Here is a 24,103-nt window from a genome sequence, read left to right on the forward strand (position 1 = left end):
GTGTGCTTGCATTAAAGCATGGCTCAGTCAGGCTGACTGCAGGAGCAGCTTTGGATGGGACAACAGTCATGCTTAGGCAGTGGCTTCTCCAGAAAATTTGCTCCATTTGTATCTCAGAGCAGGGCTTTTTTCCCACTGGTATGGCAAGCTCAAACTCGTGGCTGAAAATCACCCTCTGCCTTCCCAGCTCCTCCAAGAAGATTTTGCAGCTGGATGCTAACTGGTGAGTTTGTTGATGACAGTAAACAACCACTGAATGAAAATAATTTGCGTTCTGTTCCTCACTGCGTCCAACACCCCCCTTAACATGGCGGCCCTTTGAGAAATCCGTGGCGCAGCAAGCTCGGTTTGCACGCTGGGTCACTCCTGTCCTCTGCAGCAGGAAAAATCATTTCCTTGGCTGCATTTCAGGAACGTGTGGCTACTGCCTGGTACACAGCAGGGGCAGATGTGCCCTGCAGGCCTGGGTAGAAACACCCCATCCCCAGAGGGCAGCAGGCCAAGTCACCCAGGTGATGGAGCCAAGGACTAGGCCTGTGCTAACATCCCCTGCAGGGCCTGCGGGGGACACAGCACCTCTCCAGGGCTCAGCTGCCCCTCACAGTGACTCGCAGTTATCGTTGGGTTTGTCAGTCTCACATCTGCTCAGCAAGGCTCTCACTGACACAGCTGGAGCCCACCCCAGCCAGGTAGAAGAGCAGCAGCTCCCTGCTGCTAGTTTCCAGGAAAACGCCTCATGACGTTTCTGCTGCTGGGGGGAGCAGGCAGGTGAACGTGGCAGGCAGCACACTCCTGTGGGCCTTCCAGGAATACCAAGCATCTTCCTGGAGCTGGGGCACGCAGCCCTGTTTTCGTAGGCTTACCTGCAGCTAGAGCTTCTGCTGTCTTTCACTTAGCTCTTCAATTTGTCCTTTAGGGAATTAATTTAAAAAAAAAAAAAAAAGGGATTAAAAATGTGACATGCTCCATCTAGTGTCTTACCTGAGCCATGAGCCTCAATTGCCATGGATTGGGCCATGTTAGTGCAGTGGGGACATCACCCCCCAGCCCCTTGAGGATGGCGCTGGGGCACTGGCACTGTCACAGCCTCTCCTGCTGCTGTGCTAGAGGCATGTTATAAACTTGTGCTGTAATGCAGGAGCAGCACCAGGGCGAGAATGCACTTGAAGGACCTGGGAGGGTGTTCCTCAGTGCATACAGAAAAAATTTTTAAAGTTTCCTTTGAGAGTGGATCACTGAAAAAAAAAAACTTTCCCCTCCTCCTGGGGAGACAGAGCAGCTCCACAGCTGCATTACTGCCAGTAGCAAGCACCACAGCATTTAGCAGCTGCAGGTGAGCCACTGCCCCACACAGCTGCAGGCCGGCACCTCATCTCACAGCATGGCCATGGGCTGAGATGCACTGTGCATGGAGCTGTCCTTAAGGGAGGAAAAAGGTAAGCCAGGGAGGAAAAGCCCACCGTTTTCCTTCAGTTTGCTCTGAAATTTACTTAGGAAGAAAAAAATTCCTTCAGTGGTGTCTCAGATGACAGAGCAGGGGTGTGGGGTGGGTGCCAGGGGTCCCTGCCATGCCCTCAGGGCTGTATCCTGGCTGAGGTGAGAGGATGTGCCCCAGCCACCCCATGCCACCAGGCTGTGTCCTGAGCTGACATGAGGCCCTGAGGTGACACTGTGAGGGGATGTGGTGCTGTGCTGGGCTGCGTAGCCATGTTGTTGTGAGGCGCTGCTGCAAAACTTCTCTTTTCACATGAGCAGCAAGAGGCACTTTCACCACATTAGTGCCAAAACTATCTACCTGCTCTCTAAAAAAGCAGGGCAGTGGTATGGGCTGCTCTGGGCCTTGCAGCCCAGTGCACTTCTTGAGGCTCCTGAATCCCACTCTACCTCCGCCAGCATGAGGCTCCTTAGTGCAGTGTTCCCTTCTTACCAAGTCTTTTCATGGCAGCATGTTTGCTTGTGAGCTCCCCAAAACACAGCCGGGAAAGAAAGCTCCCCCCTCTCCCACAATGTCTGCGGAGCTTTCAAATGAGGAATAAAGCCATTTGTTTCTAATTATGTTTGGCACTCACACAGAGAATTTAGGACTAAAGCATGCTATTTTTTTGCTCCTGATTAAAGCACTTGACCTCATAAGCAAAAGGCAAAGATTTCAACACACACCCACAAGTAGGCTAGAAACAAACTGCAGAGAAAAGACCAAAAAAAAGCTTTGCTTAGATATACAAAATAATTCATTATGAAACAAAAGGCAGAATATTTAGTGCATAGCTTGAGCTTGCCTAGGGCTCATCTAACCACCCAATTACTGCTTTTAAAGCAGAGTGCATTTACTCTGATCTAACGCAAACACGACGAGGACCCACATGCTCCATTGAGTCTGCAGCACACACGTGACCGAGGCCCTGTTGCTGCCTGCAGGAGGAAAGCAGCTCTGTGCTGGCAGGAGAGCTGTGGTGGGAGCCAGTGGCAGCGGGCATGGGAGCTGCTTTATTGTCATAGGTTTTTCCTGTGTTGCTTGGATGAAATAGTTCCTGCCCACTGGAACACGGGGGAGGTAAACTGGTAGGAGGTGTGTTTTCTGTATATATATTTTGAAACGGTGGGACTGTTTTGCAATTATTTGGCCCTCCTGAGCTCAGGTGCTTAGGAAAAGCCTCAGGTTTCCCCAAGGCCCTCCCTGATAACCCATCACAGCATGAAGTACAGGGTTGCTCATCCCAGGGCATGAGGGCTCGTTCCATCCCCTTTTCCCATCCACCTAGTCCCTGTGCTGGCCAGCAGGATGCCCAGTTCAGGAGCAGTCCTACGCTCCTGTTCCTCACAGGCTTCGCAGGGCAGGAACACCAACCAGCTCCTTCGTGCCCAGCTCAGCTTTCAGCTCCTGTGTTTGCTATTTGCCCGCTTGCTAACAACACAGGGATGTGTCACAACTGCAGAACAGTCAGCTGGCGCTCAACCAAGAGAAACAGCACTGATCTTGATGGCACTTTTTAAAATAGCAGAGAAACCAGCTCAAACAGAAATTAACTACCCTGCGAAGTTCTGCGGTCCATAAAATTCTTCCCCAGGCTCCACGGTTTTAAAATAACATGAAAGAAATACTTTCCATAAAATGTAGTTAACTAGCATACAGATTTTTTTTAGTCGTAATTCTAAAAGTCATACCCAAACAAAATAGTTATACAAGCATTAAATTATACATTAAAGAAGGCCGATAAAGACAGTGAATTACAGAGGTACCGTGTTAGATTTCAGATATACAGATAGCGAGCATTATTAGCATTTTTATTGAAGGTGACCTACAAAAGAGGTACAAAAAAATCAGTGCCGCTTCTGATTTCTTGTAATGCAGGAAAACATGAATCTGCAGCAGTTTGAGCCCAGTGGCCAGCCAGTGCCCCATTGGGTCTGCCTCCGTCCCCATCCTCCCCGGAAATGTCAGCGAGTGAGAGCAGAGGATGGCTTTCTGCTGGGACTGCAAAGTGCCACTCTGTCTGGGAAACTCCTTTGAAGAACATAAAGTGGATGTTTTTCTCAGTGGTCACCTGGAACGGTGAGATGGTGAGTTTGTGGCGGAGGGAGGTCTTTCTCTGTGTTTTGCAGAGTTTTGAACAAGCGAGCAAAGGTGGAAACAAGCCACGCAGGCTGCGGCAGGTCATTTTCTGGTGGGCTGGCTTCTCATGGTGAGTTTGTTCTGCCATTTCAGAATGCATAGGCGCCTCACCCCCCTCTCTGATCTGTGCTGAGGGTGCTTCCCCATAGGCTCACCAGTCTGTAAGGCCTGTGCTTGCACTGCAGCTCACCCTGCAGTAGGTACGAGGTGTCCCTCTTCCGCAGCTGCCTGGGCACTTTCCTAGTGCCCATGCAACCTGCTCACCCCTGAGCTGCTGCCCTGCCCTGGGGCTGCAACTAGGTTATGTGGTTACAGCTAGTTTCAAAATTTCTCTGGAAGAAACTGATGGACAAATTGAAATGCACAGGCATACACAGAAATACACCATGACTGCATATGTCGCATTTCCATAGGAAGTCAACCTTAGAAAATAAGGGTGGCCAAGCGCTGCAGCGTACTGCTTTGTCCTACAGCAGCCAGGCTTTCTTGCTGGGTGCTGCCGCCCTCCTAGCTGCATCCCCGCACCCCTGCAGCGTTAGAGGAACTGTAGCTAGATGAGAGCTGAATTGCTGATGGAGAAAGCAATCGATAGGGAGTGGAAAATATTGATTTACATATAGCACTAACACACAGGGAGAGGGTGTGTGCGCTTAGTGCTGCACACATGGAAGGAGCCCTGCACCTTGTCTTATGCCAGCTGGATGATGGGAAAAACCATTTTCTAAACCTCTCATAAACAAGAAAGTGAGACCAACACAAAATAATGCAAAAAAGGCAATTTATGCTAACCTCTCAAATCCTGAGGACCCAGCATTTGCTGTCAGGGAAACGAGGTGAAAAGGCCCATAATGTGTCTCTGCAAAGGAGTGGTGCAGCCATGAGTGGCGTCAGTCCTTCCCATCTGCCCCTACAAACAGAGCAGCAGTGTCCCGTCAGGGACATGCCCAATTTCGGATGGGCCTACCATGGGCTGGGAGGGATGGCTCTGTATCAGTTCTGTACCAGTGTCTTTGTGCAATGTGCAGTGCTTGGGCTTTAATTTCAGGTCATAGAGAGACTCCAGATTTCTAGCTGCAGTCTGTTATTCTCTGCCATCAGTATCTGCTTTGTGTTGAGCGACACATTTCAGATACTGTCATTTGTGTTTGTTTTCATCAGAATTTCTTCAACTACCTCATTTCCAGATTGTCATCAGAATCTCTCAAATATTTCTAATACCAAGATGGGTTCCCACAAGGATGGACTTGACGACAGCTCATTAAAGGTTCTTTCCTCTCTCTAAAGGGGTTCCATTGCCATGTGAGGCTGTGGGCTATGGGCAGTATGGTATGGTAACACACACACTCTGCAGCAGCCAGCAGTCCTGGCTCAGACTTTGGGTGTGCCCCCATGCCCTGCAAAGGCTGCTACAGCCATTTCCTCGGCTTTCTTCTCAGCTGTAGGCAGGAGACAGTCATTTTCACAAGGAAATGTGGAGTCTCATCATTTCTAGTTTGCTTCAAAATCAAATGTCAAAATATCAAAAATCAAAATCTGTGTTGGGAGTCAAGTAAGGCCCTGCAAAGGAGCAGACCTATGGGTGCAGTTCTGCCTTGTGCAGCTGCAGTGTGTGCCCGAAGAAGCTCTGGTAGGAGGTAACCTGTGTGCAGAGCATAAAGTGAAATCCAAAGGTGAGGGTGTTGTGTTCTCTCAGACATTTTGTCTTTTGGCATTTAAAAGAAGTTCCACCAATCAGCAGAACCAGAACATGCTGCTGAGTCGTTTTGTGCCTGAGCATCCAGCTGCTTTTCCATTACACGCTTCTTGTCTCAGCACCTTATAATCTCACAGTAAAAGTCTGTTTCTTGCTGAAGAAGGAGAAGGGGATTATGGAAAAGAGGAGCTGCACATTGCTTGTTTCCCTTATGGCGGCTATTGAACCAGGCAAGCAGGTCATTCCTTCAGCTGCAGTTTTGTCTAATATGAAAGAAAGAGTGGATGGAGGCAGTGGATTGCATTTTCTCACTTGGATCTATATTGCAACCTGACCAAATACTACTCAATAATGGATATAAAATAAGGCCTGACAACAACCTACTACATTATGAGCTTACCTTGGTGAGATCAGTCACATTAGCATCAGTGTGGACAGGCTCCAAATCCAAACCAGATCCCTGCCAAGTCTGCTGCCAATGCTGATCCTTTCACACTTGTGCAAAACAGCTATGAGGAGCAAAAGAGAAAGGTCTGTCCTGTAGCAGTAAAGAAATTGGCCTCTGAAGCAGGAATGGGAAGGCAGAGTGGCTAATTTGTAAAGCTATTATGTATGCCAATGAGATGGGGATTTCTGTTTCCAGTAACTTAGTATGCCATGCAATGCATCCAGGTTTCACTCTGCTGTGTATGGCCAGAATGTGCAGGCAGACCCTGCACTCCTTTCTCTCCCTGCTACTTTCGCCCGGCTTCCTTTGGCTGCATGTTTGTTTGTTTAGCCCCCCGGTAGCTGAGGCAGGATGGCTCTGCTCAGAAGGAGCAGCTGTTCTTCACTGACCGCAGTGCTAAGCTACTTTTACTGTGGGATTGATGGAGGCAGAAGGAGGTCAAATGATTTATCCATTTTCAGGCAGAGGGCCACTAAACAGCTTGCCTATAGCACCTATTGATTGTCCACCCTGCCTACTTCAGGTATGTATTCTGTAGGAAACGTGAATGAAAAAACTGGAAGCAGCAAGACAGACCAGTAGTTCCCAACCCCTTCCAGCTGTGGCTTTCTGGATGGGCCCTGTGTAGCAAGCATCCCAAAGAGGACAGTAGGAGCTGCAAGGTGTTAAATTAAGCTGAATCTCCATGTGAATGATGGAAAGGACTTATAGCTGCACACTGAGTATTTCCATCAACAATCAAGGTGAAGTGGAGCCCTGTGCCAGCCAGCAGGGCTGTGTTCCTGCCCTGCCCTCCCACTACCATGGCCTGTGTCATGCCAGGGCCGTGTCACCTCTGCTCTTCCAGCCTGCTGTTCAGTCTGGAGTAGCTGCCTTTGGAGATGTGTTTTTTCCTTATTGTCATTCTTTCCAATAACAGTGTGTTTTTCTTAAAATTCCAGTGTACTACTGTGTGCACAGCTGCTTGATGCCTCATTGCTGATGCAGCTATGCATGAGCTCTAGGTGTATGTAGGAAAACCAACATATTCTCCATAGTTACTTGTAGTCTGAGTAGGCACAGCAAGCTGCTGGTAGCCTCTGGATGCTGAGGAAGAGAGGGACAGCCAAGAGCACAGACAGCAAGGTCATAGTAATAAATTGTGGTGAAATGCTTAGACAATGGAAAATAACTTGGCCCAGCTCCATTGGCAGTGATGATTTCTCTACAGTGGTCACAGCTTCCCCACACAGACATACACTTGCAAAGTTTGTGGCTAGTAGCAGTGGCAACTATCTAGCAGGTTTGCAGCTGGAAAGTCTCTTCTGCTCTTTTCTGGTGGCATTAGAGGCCAATCTTTCTGTCCACCAAAAAATAAGCGCTCTCCAATTTTCCTGTTCTTTTGGTTTCTTTTCCCTCTCAGGAAGCCAGCCCACTTGTGCTGTCCTAGCCAGCCAAGCAGCCTCTGAGAGTGCCACTGGCAGCACCTGGATAGATGGACATCAGAACTGGCCTGTTTGCAAGAGGTAAGGCATTTCTGTGCTCAGGTATTGGATCTGCCCATCTCTACCTGCTACAACCAATTCTTCTAACAGTTACCCTGCAGCACACCCTGTGGGAGAGCCTGTGATCCACCCTGCCCAAAGAGAGCTTGTGCTGTGTATAGAGATAATCATGTCACAGCTGTGCATAGAGCATCATGCCTTCTCTCAGCTCACACTACCCATGTTAACCAATTGTTAACGCCCACACCCATCTAAAGAGTATTCCACAGCAGGCAACATGGTGCTAAAGCTACGTGCTCCAACAAGCCTTAATTTCAAGCAGACGAGGGGCTCCCTCAATGCATCTTAAGAGACCGGTGAAGCTTTGAGGCTGCAGTGAGTGCTGCTGAATGCGATCTGTTTGACTTTTCTGATGAAACTTTGATTTATCCAAATACCAGCTTGAGTGTGGTGAGGAAAGAGAATTTTTACCTAGACGTGGCTTTGGTTGTACCTTTGTTTCACTCTCTATTTATCTAGTTCACAGTACCTAGAAATAAGTATCAAGTCTGACCAGAGAAGGCTTTGCTGATTTGGCTGTTCAACAACCTGCTGAGCTGCAGCTGTGTGTGTGGAGGGGCGCACCCCTCTAGCACACATCTCCATGGCTCGCTCGTTATGCAGATAGAAAGCCCCAGCTAACTCACCTGCCTGCCACACGTCCTTCCTGCAGCAGTCTTGGGGAGCTGCTCCACGGGGAAGCTGCTGGGCCTGGGGTCTGCTCGTCCTGGCGAACCGGCCTCCAGCACGCAGGTAGCATCAGCAAAAGCTCAACCATGGCAGTGTTCATGAATGGACAGGCAGCGGGCTGCAGCTTCTGTCATCCTCGGCTGAGTGAATGTGAGGAATTCATCAATACTCTCATAAATTGCCGTTGTTTCACTTTCATTGAGGTTTGTTATTATTCTTTTTAATTTTGTTTCCTTTTTCTTTCCATTAACTATGCTCTTGTTTAGAAGTTTCTTCTCTCTGGTGGGGGAGAATTAAAACGCTCTGTTTGGCAGTGTGGGTGAACCACACCAGCTGCATGCTAACCAGCACGAGAGCAGCTTGTGGGCAGCGTGCAGGCACTGCAGCCATCCAGCCCAGCCCTCGGCAAGCAGCCTTAGATGAAAACCCCTGCATCCACTCCTTGAGTGTAGTGCAGCTACATGGGGGGGGTGACCTGGCACTAGTCTGGGTTGAGCTGGCTTTGGGAATGTTTTTGCAAGCCTTGTGATGTTTGGTCACCTGCATCACCTACCTCCAGCTGCTGGAGTCCTGTGGTCGCTGTATTTTATGTATATGATTGTATGATGATATTGTTTTATGTATTTATACATGTTTATGCATATGGTTAAGTGATGAGTTGGCTTATCTGCATGCTTTTAGAAGGACTGGCACCTTGAAACATTCTTTGTTAGGAACTGGGCTTGGCAGAAAGGTGTATACTTAGCAAAGAAGAGTTGTACTTAGAAACCTGCTTTACTGGCAAGTACCAGGTAGCCTGTAGGGCCAGTCAAACGCTTAGAAAAAGCACTGATGCAGTCAGGTTGAGCTTTGCTTCCGTCTGGCCCCCAAAAAGCAAACAAACCAGCAAGTTTTGCTGTACAAGCAGCAACAACCCCATAGGCTCTGCCTGTGTGCAGTGAGAAAGTGGCCCCGGCCCAGCCCTGGCCATCGCTGTGTGCTCCGTACCTTTTTTGCTGGTAGGTAGGTGGTTAATTACTTGGGGGTCGCAAGCTGAAGTCTTATTTCTCGTATGTGACTTAATAATTAAATTCTCCCAATTGCTATTACATAATGTAAGTAACAGCGACATAATTTTAAAAGAATAGTCAAATCTGACAGACAGTTTAGAGTAATTTCACTTCATATTGGAGTCTAATCCTAAGAGAGTGCACTGAAAGCAGAAGGCAGCTGCCTCAAATAGTTTGAAATTAGCGTGTGGTAACCAACAACTATTATTATTGTATTACTGCTTGTAATTCCAAAATGGAGAATTAAATTTCTATAATAGATACAGCTTTTAACCAAAAAAAAAAAAAAGTGTTTTTTTTCCTTTTCTGGGAAGGAACGCTCTTTTATTAAATGATAGAGCTGAATGTACGTTTCCCAAACGAAGGGAGGAGAAAAACCCAGGCTTGCAAGAGTCCTCGTCACAGGGCTTCAGCTTTTCAGCAGCTGGGCCTGTAATGTTGCTTGGGGTTTGTTCCAAAGGACAGGCAGAAAGGTAGATTTCTTATTTAGAGATAAGAACAAGCAAATTAATTCACTTATTGAGATTTAATATACATTCACTGTAACTGCGTTTAGTTTGGAATTCAGCATTTGCTTACCAATAATGAGAGGTTCCCTCCCTGCCACAAAATACTGAGCTGGAGCCCTCTGCTTTGCCACGTCCTCCTTCTCAGCATGCGTCTGACCAGGATCGACAGGGAGAATGGCAGGGCTGATGGCTGGGATGAGGATGTCAGATGTAGGCTCTTGGAGCTTATGGCTGGATGGTAAATTTGGGCCCTGATTCTAACAGGCTCTTACTTGTGTGTGTCAGTTACCCAGTAAGGCTGGCTCAGGCACAGGGACCCGTGCGCTTACCCGATCTCCCATATCAACTTAAAAGTCACTCAAATGATCAATGCATCTTTAATTTGAAATGCTTGATGGCTAATCTCTTGTTTTCTTTAATTAATGATCTATAGTTAACCATTATGAATGGTAAATAGTCAATTTCAGCATTGACAGCAAGGTTTCCTATGGGAAATTCTTCTCCTATAGCTTTAATTTAAATATGCATTTTCACATAACACTTACCAAATCCTTACCTTTATGCTATTCCGTGATTACAGGTCCATTAACTAATCACATTTGACAAGTTGTTTATTGAGGAGAGCAACTATTTTACATCTCTTGCCTGGGAAAGAAAATACTCTAACAAACAATTATTCAGCAGCTGCAATCATGGAACACTGAATTAATTGCTTTGAAGATCACAGTCAAGAAGATCTTGATGAAATCAAAGAAAATGTGGTTTGACAGAATGCGTGAATGGGAATGCTGGAAGGGAAGCCGGCTTTGTCAGCTGCAGTCGTGTTCCGGGGGAGCACGAAATGAGCATCACACCTTGAGACACGGGGCTGGGCAGAGAAGGAAGCCATGGAAAAGCTTGTTTGCTTTATCAAAACCAGAATTTATATCTGATTTGATGATAGGATCTGAATGCTGTTCAAAGGGCAAGCAAACGAGCACAATCAGGCCTTAATATCACTATGAAGGCTGATGCAAGGATAATTCACACATGTAAACTTCTGTGGGCTACTTCTGCCGTGCAACAAATGACGCAGGGGTATTGTGAGGCTGGGTGTTCGCAGAGCACTGTTTCTGCTGGAGTGGGACACGGGGCAGAGCAAGTGGCGTGCCTGGGCTGGGCTAATGTCTGGGTGCATGGGGACGCTCTGGGTGGACAGGAGGGCACGCAGCTGGACATGCTCCTAGGGCACTGCTTCCGGCTTGGGCTCTCGAGTGGTGCTTCTGTGGGAATACAGCCAGAGAAAATAAGGGGATCGCTGCCCCAGTTTCACTTAGGTACTGGGATCAGAAGCTCTGATCTCTCTTCAGCTCCTGTGCCTGTGGGGTGTCACAGGAAAGGTCTTCACCCCTATGATTGCTGCTTTTACAGTGTCCCAGAAGAGGCAGGCCCAAACTGCTCCATGGCTGAAAGGAGCCGCCCTTCAGCTGCCACATCATCACACACATCACACGCTTCAGAAGCCAGCTGAGGTGCAGTATGTTCCTGCCAGCAAGGATTGACTCCTACAGGACACCGAAAGGGAAGGAGAGCTCAAAGGTTCAAAACTTTTGTTGTGAGGGCCTTCAAAACAGAAGTATGAGGATGAAACAGGATTGTCTCTGAATACGGTCACTACAGCCAGCTGGAAAAGTTGCCCAGTAAGCTGAAAGGCAGTGAAAAATGTCAGATGGCTTTTCTGAAAACATCCTAATTGGATTGCTGTGGGTCATATGGAACTCCTCGTACGGTCATCTTTCCAAAACTGCCTTGTTCTTATGTTAAAAATACTTTTATTCAATTAAGTGCTGTAGAAATGAGAACTTCCGTTCTTTCTTCTTTTAAAGCTTTCTTCCACCCCTGGATCCCTTTTGGAGTCTGAGGAGGGGCAGGGAAGAAAGTCAGAGGACGCTTGAGATGCAAGTGGAGCCTAGAGCTGCAGAGCAAGGCAGCAGCCCCAACTTAGAAGCAGCAACTGGTAATAGCAGTCATGCTATGCTTAACTCCCACAGTATTCCTCTAACAGGGACTGCTTTGTGCTAGCTTTTTTTCTAGGAAAGTATGAATTTACTCATTTCAAATTAAAAAAAGGTGGAAAACACGGGCCTGTTGGGTGCAGGGTTATGTTGGATTCCTGCTGTACTGTTTCAATGGGAGAGGAAATTTGTGCATGACCAGTGTCACCGGGAGATAAATAAACAGTGGGAACCAGAAGGTGAATGCAGCAACAGCTGAATGTCCCAGGCCATGAGGGTTGAAGCTCCCAAATGCTGGGGAAGAGCTGTAGTGGGAGTGCTGGCATTCCAGCTGTGCTCCATCAAAGCCTTGCTAACTGCAGGGAAAGGCTGGCAGTGACAGTGGCAGTCCACCCCCCCAGTTACACAGCCACTGCCTACTCCCAGTTCAGGAGAGCCTGTGCAGATGGCAGTATTTCAGTCCTGGTAACAAAACGTCACACTGCCACACCAAATGTAGCATCACTAAGGAATGCCTCAAAAAGTGTGATGGCAGCTACTGTCATTGCTGTCTCCATTTACAGGAGGAGGATCTGAGGAGCTGTGACCTTGCATTGCTCTTGTTCCATACGGCCAACTGCCTGAACTGAATGCATACCCTTGGAACTCTGTACTCTGATTCAAGTAAGGTTTTTTTTCTGGAGTAACCCCTTGGCTCTCTTCAGTGCTTGAATAGCAGACAGATGGAGCCTGACTAAATAATTGGCTGTTTTTTAATTGTTTTTGCAGGTATAGGCGACAGAATTTGCCCTGCTTAAGGAATGATGTAGAAAAAGGCAAGTAAATAAACTGTTGCTGAAGTTTGTATTCATCAGTCTAGCGAGCTGTAAGAGTAGCAGCAAACTGAGCTGTTATGTTTTATTCTTACAAAAAATGTGAACAGCGGGTTATGCATTAATGTTTGGAAGTCACTAACTTTACTCACCAAGGAATTAATGATACAATTACTTCAATGGGTAAACAGAAAAGTGTGCACTGGTCTGTAGGGCATAACTGGCTACAGTAGGCCCTGGGAAAAAACTGAGTGAGGAAAGCAGATTGGTTTTCGTTGAAGAGTAACAGTCAGCAGATACTTTAAAAGCTTCCTAATGAGATCATAAGCTAATTGTCATGTATTAAACACACAAACAAACTCTTCTTAAAATAATAAAAATTACTAAAACTGCCCATCCTAACCAGCCAAAGGGGTGGTGGTGATGGCAGGGACTCTTATGGCATTGCAAGGGATGAACTGCTCTGGGTGCCCCTGCGGCCAGTGGTAGCTACGTTGTGACATGACTGATTTGCAGCAGGAGTAACCAGGGCCCCAGCAAAGGCCTTAACAGGAAACCACCCAAAGGTAACTTCTTCATACAAAGGGTGCCACGCTCTCTGACTGTGGAATTCCTATTTGAACTGACTCCCTAGGCAAATCTGCTGCGATTAGATTTGGATCAACAGGAGAAAAGATGTCCGCACCATGCTCATTCCCATCCCTTTCTTCTCCACGTTACGTACTTCCTTGGGGCAGCCAAGAGAAAAAGCATTCCCACGGTATCATCAAAGGAGCTGTATCCAGCACCAGATTTTCCTACCAGCCGGCTCAACAGGCTGAGTCTGGCCGCTCTGTACGCCAGCTCTCGTGACTCCAGCTGATACATTCACATCATGAGAAGCTCCATTAAGTTGCTTTCAGTTTATTTTCCAGACATGAGGGACTAAAGAATAATGATCATGCAAAAACAAAGGAAGTACAGCAGCTGCTACCATCTGAAAAACAAATGTACGGACAAAGCGTCTTACTTGTGACAGTTTCACATTTTTCCTGCTATTGAGAAATTTGAAAGTCAGATGTTAGGTTCACTCGAGCAGAGCTAGAAAAGCCTTATCTTTCCTTAGGTCTTTATTTAAGAACTGTTGATTCCAGCCGTAGATCGATGGAGACGTTTGTTTTTCACTAAGGTGGAAAGAGCAGCTAAGGTGGAGACAATACAACGTGAAATGTGATGTTCTTGTAACCCAAGAGTAGCCCCGAGCTAGAAGTGTGTTCAGCTCTGGGCACCAAATAACCAAAATACGTGTGGAATCTTGAAATGTACACTAATTAGAAAACTGAACATATAATCCAAAGGAAGATGGAAAAGACTGGTACCATTTGCCTCCAGGGTGAAAAAAACAATGTGATGTTCTTGATATATTTGCTACCGCCCTCATAGCCAATGATGAAACAAGCCAAAAAAAAAACCCCAGCCCCAGGTGAGAGAATGTTACTGGCTCCTTCCTTTTCAGAAAGAAAATATACAAATTTTGAAGTCTGGAAAGAAAATCCTCTATTTTTAGTACTCTTTTGTCACCACTGTGGAAGTTACAGAAATCTGAAGACAAGCCCCAGTGGAGTGAAATATGCTTCACTGGTTATTATAATTTTTCTCCCTTTGGAAAGGTATGCAAAGAACATTTAGAAAGCTACCCTGATATCAAGAGGTTGAAAGATTGTTTTTTTCACTATGAAAAGCAATTTATTTTGATGTCTCACAAACAGGTTTTTCTGTGAATCTATAAATAGATATATGGAAAGATTACAATATAGCCATTTGGCACGGGTATGTGACAAGAGCATCATATCTTATTTTTCTACCACCGCTTAAAGCAAACTGCAGCATTAGCTGTACCACGAGCTTCATTAAAACGCTCAACTGCATTGGCTTGCCTTGCCCTTATCAATCATACTTTGTTTTTTTTCACGGATTCATAAATCAGTCAAATACTCTACAATTAAAACGTCTAACAACTCCCTCGATGTTTATTACAGTTCTTGTACGATAATTAGGCTCAAAGTATATTTCACTGGAGCAGCACAGTTAGCTTTAAGCAAGCAGAACCGCAGCGAGCTGTGTCCAGCGAGAACAGGAGTCGCTACAAGCCTGCACTAAGCAAGGAAAAAAAAAGGCTGGTGTTTGTAATAGCAGCAGCTCACACACAAATCTACCGGCTCCACCAGACTACCACTTGAGCAAGTAATGCACACAGCCAAATGCTTTTTCCTCTCTTCATTCTGTTAACAAAACCAAGAGCAATGCTCTTCGCTGCTGCCAGCACTAGCCCGAGGCCACACTCAGCAGGCAGAGTAGGATGCAAGTTCTTCGAAGGTAGCCCCGGGTCCTCTGATCTTACAGCAGCCACCAGCCACAGAGGGAAGTCTGACGTCATTCCAGGACTGAAGAAAATTACACTGAAACTCTTTTTCTCTAGAAACACTTTTAATTTCAATTGAAATACAGTATGTTAGCAGCACAACGTTAGAATTCCTGTTCCAACAGTTCACAATACATCAGTTTCCACATTTTCCTATTAAGGCAATCTACATGAATTACAAATCAATTCTGAATACTAGGACAGTATTTCCAGATATGTAAAAAAAGTACCATAAAAAATAACTACTTATAATCATTACTACAGAAAAATAAAATTACGAATGTAAAAATGTAAACATTTTAAGCTAGTGTCTTTAAAATTGCAGAACGTACCGCCTACCATTGCAAGACCAAGTGAACAGCAAAAGGCACAAGGCACCATCTAAAAAGTTGCTCAATCGAGGCTTCGTGCAATCAGTGCTGCAGAAGTCATTTGTGCTCTGGGAAATTGACATTCAAGCTTGGACTAGCTTTTAAGCTGTGCTTCGTAACAGAAACATTGGGTACTGTCTGCACCCTGCTTCAAGGCTGCAGTCCCACTGCTTAATTGCTTTTAAGCAGGAATCAATCAACTCCAGCAGAAAACAAGCAGGACAATTTTCAGAGTGAGCTTGACGAGTTCTTTACAAAAGTAAGTAAGTACCATATCACACACAGCTCAGAAGCAGCAGATGAACAAGATGCACAAAGCTACCAACTTCTTCCCTGCACAACACTTGGCAGTTGGAGCAGTTCACGAGCAGTGCAATGTCTCTGCAAGAACGCCATTTTTCTGCAGGCTCCCCTGCAAGCCAGCAGCGCGTTGGTGTGCCTGCACAACTGTGAGCAGTGAGCAACGGGGCCGCAAGGGCTGGGAGAAGCCACAGGCCTCGTGCAGTCTCACCCAGCCTCAGCCCAGCAGGAGGCTGCCTGACTGCCCTTCATCCTTTGTGACTTATTTCCTATTTCTGCATTGTTTATAGATGCCAATCAAATGACTCGGCTATTGACTACCTGTTCTGAATACTCACCCTTACTATAGCCAGGAACACTTGAGGGAAAAAAAAAAGAAGAAGTTCTAATAATTTCTGAACAAATCTTGTAACAGTAAGAAGGGGAACGATGTCATAATGAAATGTTGTAATTTGTCACTGCACGGAAAAGCCAAAAAAATTTAAGTTTTCCTCACAGATATATCTTGTAATTATACTCCTAAAATTTGCTGGCTTTATTACTTTTATTTATTTTCTTTTGAGTAGACGAAAGCAGAGTACAAATCTATTCCCTACAACCGACTTTACTGTATTGCTGAGATCAACGCTTGCTGGTAGCCTGCAGTTTTTAATCAGTGAAAGCAGCCTGCTGAACAGAAGATGCGAAGGCAGTAATAAAAGGCAACACATGAGGGGAAAAAGAAAAAAAAGACTAAGTACAATAAATATTAAAACCTGAAGTCATCTGATGCTTCATAACAGGGATTATGTAGTGGTTGCTTAAAATAGCAGAAACTACATTCGGTAGCAGAAGCATTTCCAGCTGTAGGAGCCTAAACGTGTAATTAGTTTAACAAGTCTCAGCAGTGTCATGACATTTCGCAGGACTGCAAGAACAATATTGTGCTGAAAAAGGATGATCAGGGTAATTAATGGCCTCGTTTGCTTAGTGGTGATCAGGGCAAGGCAACGAAATGGATGGTATGAGACTAACTCAAGGATAGATTGTAATGTCAATCAACACAGCCTCACGGAGAAGAGGTCTCCAACAACGCGCTGCATTTTTCCCTTTGATCCAGTAAGCTCAGCTTACAACGACATCTGCACACAAGTGTTATCCTTAGGACCCTAAGGCACCTGGTGCAAACCAGATGAACGTGTCATTTTCTTTAAAATACCCGTCACAGATGAAGATCAATATAGACTGTTGTGTTGAAAACAGATAACTCATTTCAAAATGCAGTATTAGTAGGGAATCAGCAGGATGCATGGAGGTTTGCCCTGGAATTCCCGTCTTATTCAATTTTTAAAGGCTCGGGGAAAAAAAGAGACATGAACTCAATGGCCTATCTGTTTGCTTTTCCCCACCCCCATTCATGTCACCGATCTAATAAAAACTTATCACCTCTCTCTACAAACCTTGCCTTGCATTCAATTTTAAAAATCAATGATCTGGAAGAAACTGTAAAAATCACTTGCAATAAATTTGCAAAGGACATGCAGACTGCTGGAGTAGTAAAGAATGAGGACAGGTCACTTATACACAGCAATCTGGATTGCTTCATAAGCGGTATTTTAAGGCTGGTAAAATACAGTGTATACTTCTAAGAAAAAATAAGTTAGGATAATAAGAGGATGAAGTACCACATTCCAGAAAGAGACTCTGAAGAGGACCTGAGCCGTAAAAGTCAGCATCCAAGGTAATGCTTCCGCAAAAAGAAGGATAATGGGATTTTTGTGGAAATAGGGTAGGGAGGTATTAATCAGAGTAAGATCGCATTATCTCTCTATACAGTCCTGCTGGATCACTACTGACATGTTGCATCTAATTCAGAGGTCACACAAAAATATTTAAATGTGTGAGGAGAACAGAGAAGAATGTGAAGATGAATTAGTCTTGGATAACGTTCACTGCCATAGGAAAGTTAAGGAATTCAGTACATCTCATCAGAGAAAAGGTTAAAAGGGACATAATCGTGATTTATAGCTACACACAAGCAATTAGAAAAGCTGATACTACGGAGATCAATATAAGCAATCAAAGGCATAAAAAGACCAAAATAACTTAAGGTGGAGCTAGAAATGCAAATAGAGAAATCAAGTGAAAAATGTACCTGGAGTAATTAACTATTGCAACAGGAGGGAGGGGTGAATGCTCATCACTTGAAGGATTTAATATTAAATGCCTGCCTAAAATATGTATGTTGCAGTTCAAAACAAAGCTCCTGAATTTAACAGGGAAACTGCTCATTGAAATTCAATGGCCTGTTGAATTTAAAAATGAATTCTCATTATGTTGCCTTCTTGCCTCATATATTTAAGAGAATTATTTTGAAATATAGCAACTAAGTGGAAGGGGGTTACCACAAAAAAGATATTCTTTCTTTTCATAGGAGAGTTACATTTAATGCTAGATTGAAAGCTAAATAAACTGCAGCTGCACCTTGGAAATACGCAGCCTTTTTTTCTCCCCCTATGTTTATTTTTCCTATTTCTCGTTCAGAGTTGCACAGTCCACTTAGTTGACTGTGTCTAATTTACATAATCATGTCGTTATTCTTCAGTTTTTCTGTTCCTATTTATAAACCATTCACAAACCATCCACTTAAGTAACAGCATGATTTGTTGTAAGAATTATAATGGTTGTTTCCAAGGGAAAATGGAATGTGATTAAATGAAGAACGAACAATGACATTTTTGAAACAGAGGGTTCTAATCCCACAAAGGGATTTGTAAATGAAACTTGCCCATCAAATTCCACCCCAAACAGCCAATGAACTAATGAGGAAATCCAGCAGATACCTTTACAACCGTATAGCCAAGAGCTTAGCAGAAGACAAAAAAAAAAATAGATAAACAAACCAACCAACCATGCACACAATATCTTCCAGAGAAATGGTAAAGCTCCCAAAGCCATCTGTACTTTCGAAAAAAAATTAATGAAGTGTATGTATACAGTTGCTGATATGACTCAACACAAGTCTGAATACTAAGGCTCTAGAGGAAAATCTGCAAGCAGACCTTTGCTCTTGGCTAAGTTCCAGCTTCTGAGAGAAATGCATCAAGCAAGGAAAGGGCTGGATATTTAAGCTGTGGATCCAGGAGAAAGGAATCTTTTCTGCATGAAACAGATATTTTGCAGGTGCCATAGGAACCGTAATAACCCGTGCTTTTTACAGAAATGGAGAACAGTGATATAAGAACATCAAAGTTCAGTATTTTCAGCTGAAGAATTTCTTCTCTTATTTCAGAAATGATGAGTGGAAGAATAAAAAAAACCTGTTTACCAGTAATGCTGTCACCTTTACAAACAGCTTTCTACCAGGAACAGCTGAAAAATTCCATGAAGAAGTGATGCTACAGAGCCTCATTCATCAGGAAAAAAAAAAAAAAAAAAAAAAGAAATCCCAAATAGGTACTCATTGGCAGTACCGCTTTGACGTGTTTGTATTAGTCCAAAATAAACCATAGTGATGGATTCCATTCTTGTTCCTGTGCAGACAAACACAGTCCATTCCGACACTGCATGCGCCACAAAGGACCGCGGAGATCCCCTGTTAAACTGGTAGAACTGCTTCAGAAACTCATACAGAGCCATTCAGAAGCGTGCAGTAACTGTTCGCAGCACATCACCTTATAAGCAGTGGTTCTTAAACATTGAGGGAGATATGGGAATATTTCAGGTGAAGCCAAGCATGGAGCCCAAGAAAATCAGTTTTGAGAGACTGGTGTTGAATATCTGTGAAATTCCCCATTGAACTCGTTTAAAGAGCTGCAGATGGGATCAGCTGAGGGACTGGTAGAAGGCCACAGTAAAATCCCTGCAGCAGGGACACCAAGATACCCTGAATACTGCCAGTTTTTCAAGGGAAAAGTACTGAAACATTGTTTCAAAAATAGTATCATCATTTGAGATAGAGATAAACCGTTCTCCATTATGTGTGCAATTATTTAGATGTTAGCAATAACGAGTAAATGAATAATGAAGCTAGTAGTAGTGTCCCGGATAAAAGACCAAAAACAGACAAACAAAACAACAAACCAACCAGCCATCCAGACTTCAGCCTCAATACTTGGAAACTATACGCTGAGACCAACTTTTACTCAAAAGTTACAGTGTAAGGCTGAAAATGATTAAGTCTGTGGCTGCAACCGCGACCTAGGATCTAGCGCTTCTGGGATGCGTTTCTGTCTAGGGGTTGGTACTGGTTTGGTTTCAGACTCTGTCTTACTAATGAAAGAAATGGGATTCCTACGGTCAGCCAAACTGTTTTTCCTACAAGGACAGATTTTGCGAGGAGCAGCAATGGGTGTCTGCAACTGCTGTGTTTCCGCAGATAACACTGAATCTGAAGAACTACCCCAAGATGTGCCGTCAGGCCTCTCCCAGTTCTCCTTGTCCGATTCCTCTGTGCTCCCATGTACTTTTGCACTGTACGCTGGTTTATCAGAGGGCGGAGGTGGAGCTCTTCTTTTCTTCCCTCTGCCATCATTAGGACTTGCAGTATGCACGTTTTTCTGAACAACCACCTCATGAGATCCATCAAAGAGTGAAGCCCATAAGGAAGATGCACGCTCTTTTTGCTGGCAAAGCAGGAACTCGCCATCACTCTCTTCAATTTTTCTTTGCACGATATCAGCTAAGCCCTCAAGTTTCACTGGAGAATCAATGCCTGTAATTTTTAAGGGACAGCAATTAACTCAGATTAAAATGCTACCCATGACTTTACTCTTCTCTATTTGATTACTATTCAGAATACAAAACTGTATTAACTACGTCTCATGAAACCTGGACTGCTATTAAGCGTATTAATGGAAGAAACGGAAAAGATTACATGTGCTTTCATAAGAGAAAGCTGGGGGATAGGGGAGAACAGTTTTCGTGACAGCTGGCGTTGAGAGAACAGGGTAGGAACTGATCCTTCTTCCCAAGTAAAAGCTGAAAAAAATAAGGTAATACTAATATATAATAGAGACATACATATATATATACACATATAAACACACAGACACACTCTTCATAATATATCTATTTTGCTATACAGTACTTTGAAATTTTCATTTTACACAAAGTGCATGGAAAAATCTATGACTAAATATTCCTGTGCCTCCGGCCTGCAGAAAATTGAACGTCTTTACATATACCATTTTTCTTTATGTGCTTTAAGACTGTCTTGCCCCATTTCTGATCTCTCATATTGAATTTTCTATGTACACCGCAATAATGCTAGCCCTTAAAACAGAAGCAATATCTTTTCTATTTCAGGTCACACATTAAGGATTTTAAAAACAATTTTAAACACGGGATTTTACCTATGAATACTGTCAATAAGCAGAAAAACACTGGTATATTAAGAATGAAGCAGAGTTCGTGCTCTGTTCCACACTGATATATTAGAGTATCAGCAGAATTATACTACAGCATTACCTTCATACAACTTCCATATAGCTGATTTACTGCCTTCCTGCTCTGTGTTCATAGCTGAGATAGGACTCTGACTGCTCAGTGCTCTGATGCACAGGAACTCGATGACCCACACGGCATTTTGAGCATCTTCACAATTCCAATCTCAAGCAGCAAGCAGTCAGGCATTTATAGCTGCACAGTGTTTCTCAGCCATTACTGCATTAGATCCATTAAAACAGTGACCTACTTTTTCTAGTCTGTAAATATTATTTCTGTAATGAAACTATTAAAATAATCCTGTTGCATACTATTTTGCTCTGCAAAACTAAGTCTTCAATACAAGCTAGATATGCTCTGAGCATATTTTTCATCATCATTATCAATGATAAAGTAAGTTAGTTAAGTTAGGTGAGCCTTTAAATAGCATTAAGAAGAGCAAATTAATTTCATGAAACTACTTAAAAGCACTATTGGTTAGATGAGGCTATTTTGCTATTTTACCTTTACATACCCGGAGCTTTATAGCGCTCTCACAGTGAGCATTTATTTTAGCGGTGGCTTTGTTTCTAGTGTTCAGGTCTCCCTAGTTACAGTTCAGATCGCAGATTTTTTGGTTCAAGGCTAAAATAAATAAATAAATAAATGGACTGGGCTATTACAAATTCAGATTTAACATGAACTCCTTGGTATGCAATTATGTTGCTCTTTCATTGTCTGAATTGCCCTTGAAAAACTCAGCGTTTCAACATCAACACCAGAAGCCATCTCAATGCAGACAATGTTGTTTCTGTTACCCTGCAACTTGAAAAGACAAATCCCACTTACTCATATCATGGTAGACAGAGGTCGCTTCTTTTGTCAAGAACAAAGGTGGTTTCCGTGGTGACATAATCTCAATTTTCATAAGTTCTTCACAACAATGTTTCCACTGGCCTGAGAGAGAAAAGAGAACAATGATTGGAACTTAAACACTTCAGCTTGAAAAAAATGAAGTCCTTACTTTCCTAACACAACCTATCTCCAAAGCAATGCCAAACAGTAAGCATCTACTTTTGCTTAGCAGGAATGCTCAGGATACGTTTGCAGTATTTTCAACTTTTAATTAATTCCAACCCTTAGCACAAAAGTTATGAGCTACCACCTTTAACTGAAGCATCCCAACAGTACTGTTATGCCATAAAGATTAAATATCACAATTTGTCTTCAAATCCCCAAGTCCAGTATAAATTCATCAGAAAAAATAAATCATAATTTAAGGTTAAGGAAACTTTATAAAGTTATCGACATACTGCATGCTGGGTGTTACACAACCGTTATAGTAAAGCAACAGTTCTGTCTTTCATATAGGGTAACTTGCCTTTTATCTGTTAGAAGGCAAAGAAACCTCTTTTTCTATTAATAGATTTTGACCTTAAGGAAAACAAGGCACAGTAAAATTACTTTGTTCATACCAATCATTCCAAGTTTTCTGAGCACATTAATTTTAAGAGATTTTTAGAACTACTGAAGAAAAAAGGCATTTAAATGCTAAGTGACCCATTTTTTCTGAACCTAAGGAAAATGTCTTTAAAAAGAAAAAAAATCCATGGGTATTCTATCTATAATGAATAAGTAGCAGTTCTTTTACCCCACTCCACGGCTAATTTAAAGAAGATGCCCTAGTTTTTGCTTGGTGAGTTTCTTTAATTGATAAAACATCTTCTTGTAGCTCAGAGAAAAAGGAGCAGAACTACAAAATACAACACCCAGGTAAGAAAACCTCAGTTCACTGATTTGTTTGGTGTGACCTCTGATTAAACACTAGTATTCCATCAATTGAGCTGGTTCTGTTTTCCGCCCTGGTGAAAATGACTATCAGGATCCAACTGTATTTTGTCAGTGACAGCATAATAACTGGCAGCTGTTCTCTGCTCCTAGTAAACCTGTGAGTCAAACTACTAAAGCAGAGGAAAAAGATGAAGACAGATTAATCCATATAGTTCCTACAGTTAGTATTTGGTGTTAAACAAGACCACAGCATACTACCTAAAAACCATTTTGCTGCCTTATAGCAAGAAACAAGATTCTTCTCATATAAGAACAGCGTTGTTGCAGAGGTTACCAAAGTCAGTAAGGTAGCTTACTGGGGAAAGAAAAAAAAAAAAAAAACAAAAACCTAATCATTGAAGATATTCAAACATTTTAGCATTAAAAATGAAAATAAAAAATCAGGGTTATCAATTTACCTCTCTTGCATCGTGTTACAGCTGTCACCAGTTTCCAGTAGGCAGTGTGTATTTGCATGAATGGGTTGGACTGGTGAGCACATTCCCCTGTGGCAAGGGGTACCATACCGAAACCTGAGAATTACCAGCAAAATAAAATAATCCCTAACGTAGCAAACTGCAACTTAATTAATCCATAATACTGCTGGGTAAGGAAGACGTGTGTTTCTGTTTGCAAGGACTGGCTGAATCTGAATACTTGCCAAGGCCCCAGATAAACCCTGCATCCTCACCAATTCCCACTAAGGCTTCCAGGCCCAAAGGTTTCAGTCTTGCAGAGTCTCACAAAACAAACAAACCTGACAAGGGTGCACAGGCAGAACCAGACCCGCTCAACTACAGTGGAGGAAAAGATGGTGAGAACTTAGCAGTCCTTTAAAAATCATCTAGAACGCTGCTAAAAGAGGCCAAGTTACTTTGCATTGGTGGACATACTCTACTTCTGGTTTCCTGCAAAAAGCCAGACCGAACATGCGGACATTGGTTTAGTTAAATATTTGTCTTCCAATAGCTAAGATCACCCCTCAATATTATTCCAAAGAACATTTTTCTTCTCATCGTTGCAAACAAAGGATTATGAGGCAATTCCAGTTCAAATTGTTCAAAGATTCCTTTGATGTTACATAACATCCTCCAGGAAGGGCACGATGCCAGCACTGCCTGATTACTTACTCAGATCATAGAAGTGCTGCCAGAAAGCCTCCATCCACTTATGAAGCTCTTCCCTACTGTCAGTAGCAAAAAGTTGAGTCACAGCCTCTCCAGACACGGGGTTGATCACAGAAAAGTTATTGGTTCTTCTCTTGGAGTCCTTATCCACAGATCGAATTCTGGTTTCCTACAAATGAAAAACTGGGGGAATGAGTTATTGCTTCAGCTCAACACTCATAAGAGTATGGCCAACGACAGCGAAATGGAAGCATAATTTGGCCTTTTTATCTAATTCAGATTTATCTCCAGTTAAAAAGAAAAGAAAAAAGAAAAAGGTACTAAGGTCAGGAATTGCTTA

At 43.5% G+C, this 24,103-nt stretch overlaps 1 protein-coding gene and 1 long non-coding RNA gene across 15 annotated transcripts in view; one reads left to right on the forward strand and one right to left on the reverse strand.

Annotated features, from left to right (window-relative positions):
• On the forward strand, positions 390 to 12,340 carry LOC110399948. 6 transcript variants are annotated; one of them, XR_002439485.1, is made up of 8 exons: positions 2,290 to 2,569; positions 3,353 to 3,561; positions 7,157 to 7,259; positions 7,902 to 8,170; positions 10,106 to 11,204; positions 11,391 to 11,521; positions 12,083 to 12,182; positions 12,288 to 12,340. It is a non-coding gene; the product is annotated as an uncharacterized LOC110399948 (long non-coding RNA). The 6 variants fall into 6 exon arrangements; XR_002439486.1 differs by having other exon boundaries at positions 2,291 to 2,569; positions 7,951 to 8,170; XR_002439488.1 differs by lacking the exon at positions 2,290 to 2,569 and adding an exon at positions 390 to 1,436 and having other exon boundaries at positions 7,157 to 8,170.
• RTKN2 (rhotekin 2) overlaps positions 12,968 to 24,103 on the reverse strand; it is a 40,883-nt gene continuing 29,747 nt past the window's right edge. For 7 of the 9 annotated variants that reach the window (XM_021399448.1, XM_021399452.1, XM_021399453.1 and 4 more), the window contains 4 exons: positions 23,767 to 23,932; positions 23,056 to 23,169; positions 21,656 to 21,763; positions 12,968 to 20,096 (listed from right to left, as the gene is read on the reverse strand). In XM_021399448.1, the coding sequence (XP_021255123.1) occupies positions 19,558 to 20,096; positions 21,656 to 21,763; positions 23,056 to 23,169; positions 23,767 to 23,932 (927 nt within the window). In that variant the 3' untranslated portion in view covers positions 12,968 to 19,557. The remainder of the gene's footprint in view (positions 20,097 to 21,655; positions 21,764 to 23,055; positions 23,170 to 23,766; positions 23,933 to 24,103) is intronic. The other 2 variants (XM_021399450.1, XM_021399451.1) reach the window with 1 other exon arrangement.

This window comes from Numida meleagris, chromosome 5 (assembly GCF_002078875.1).
Source record: "Numida meleagris isolate 19003 breed g44 Domestic line chromosome 5, NumMel1.0, whole genome shotgun sequence".
Lineage (NCBI taxonomy): Eukaryota > Metazoa > Chordata > Aves > Galliformes > Numididae > Numida > Numida meleagris.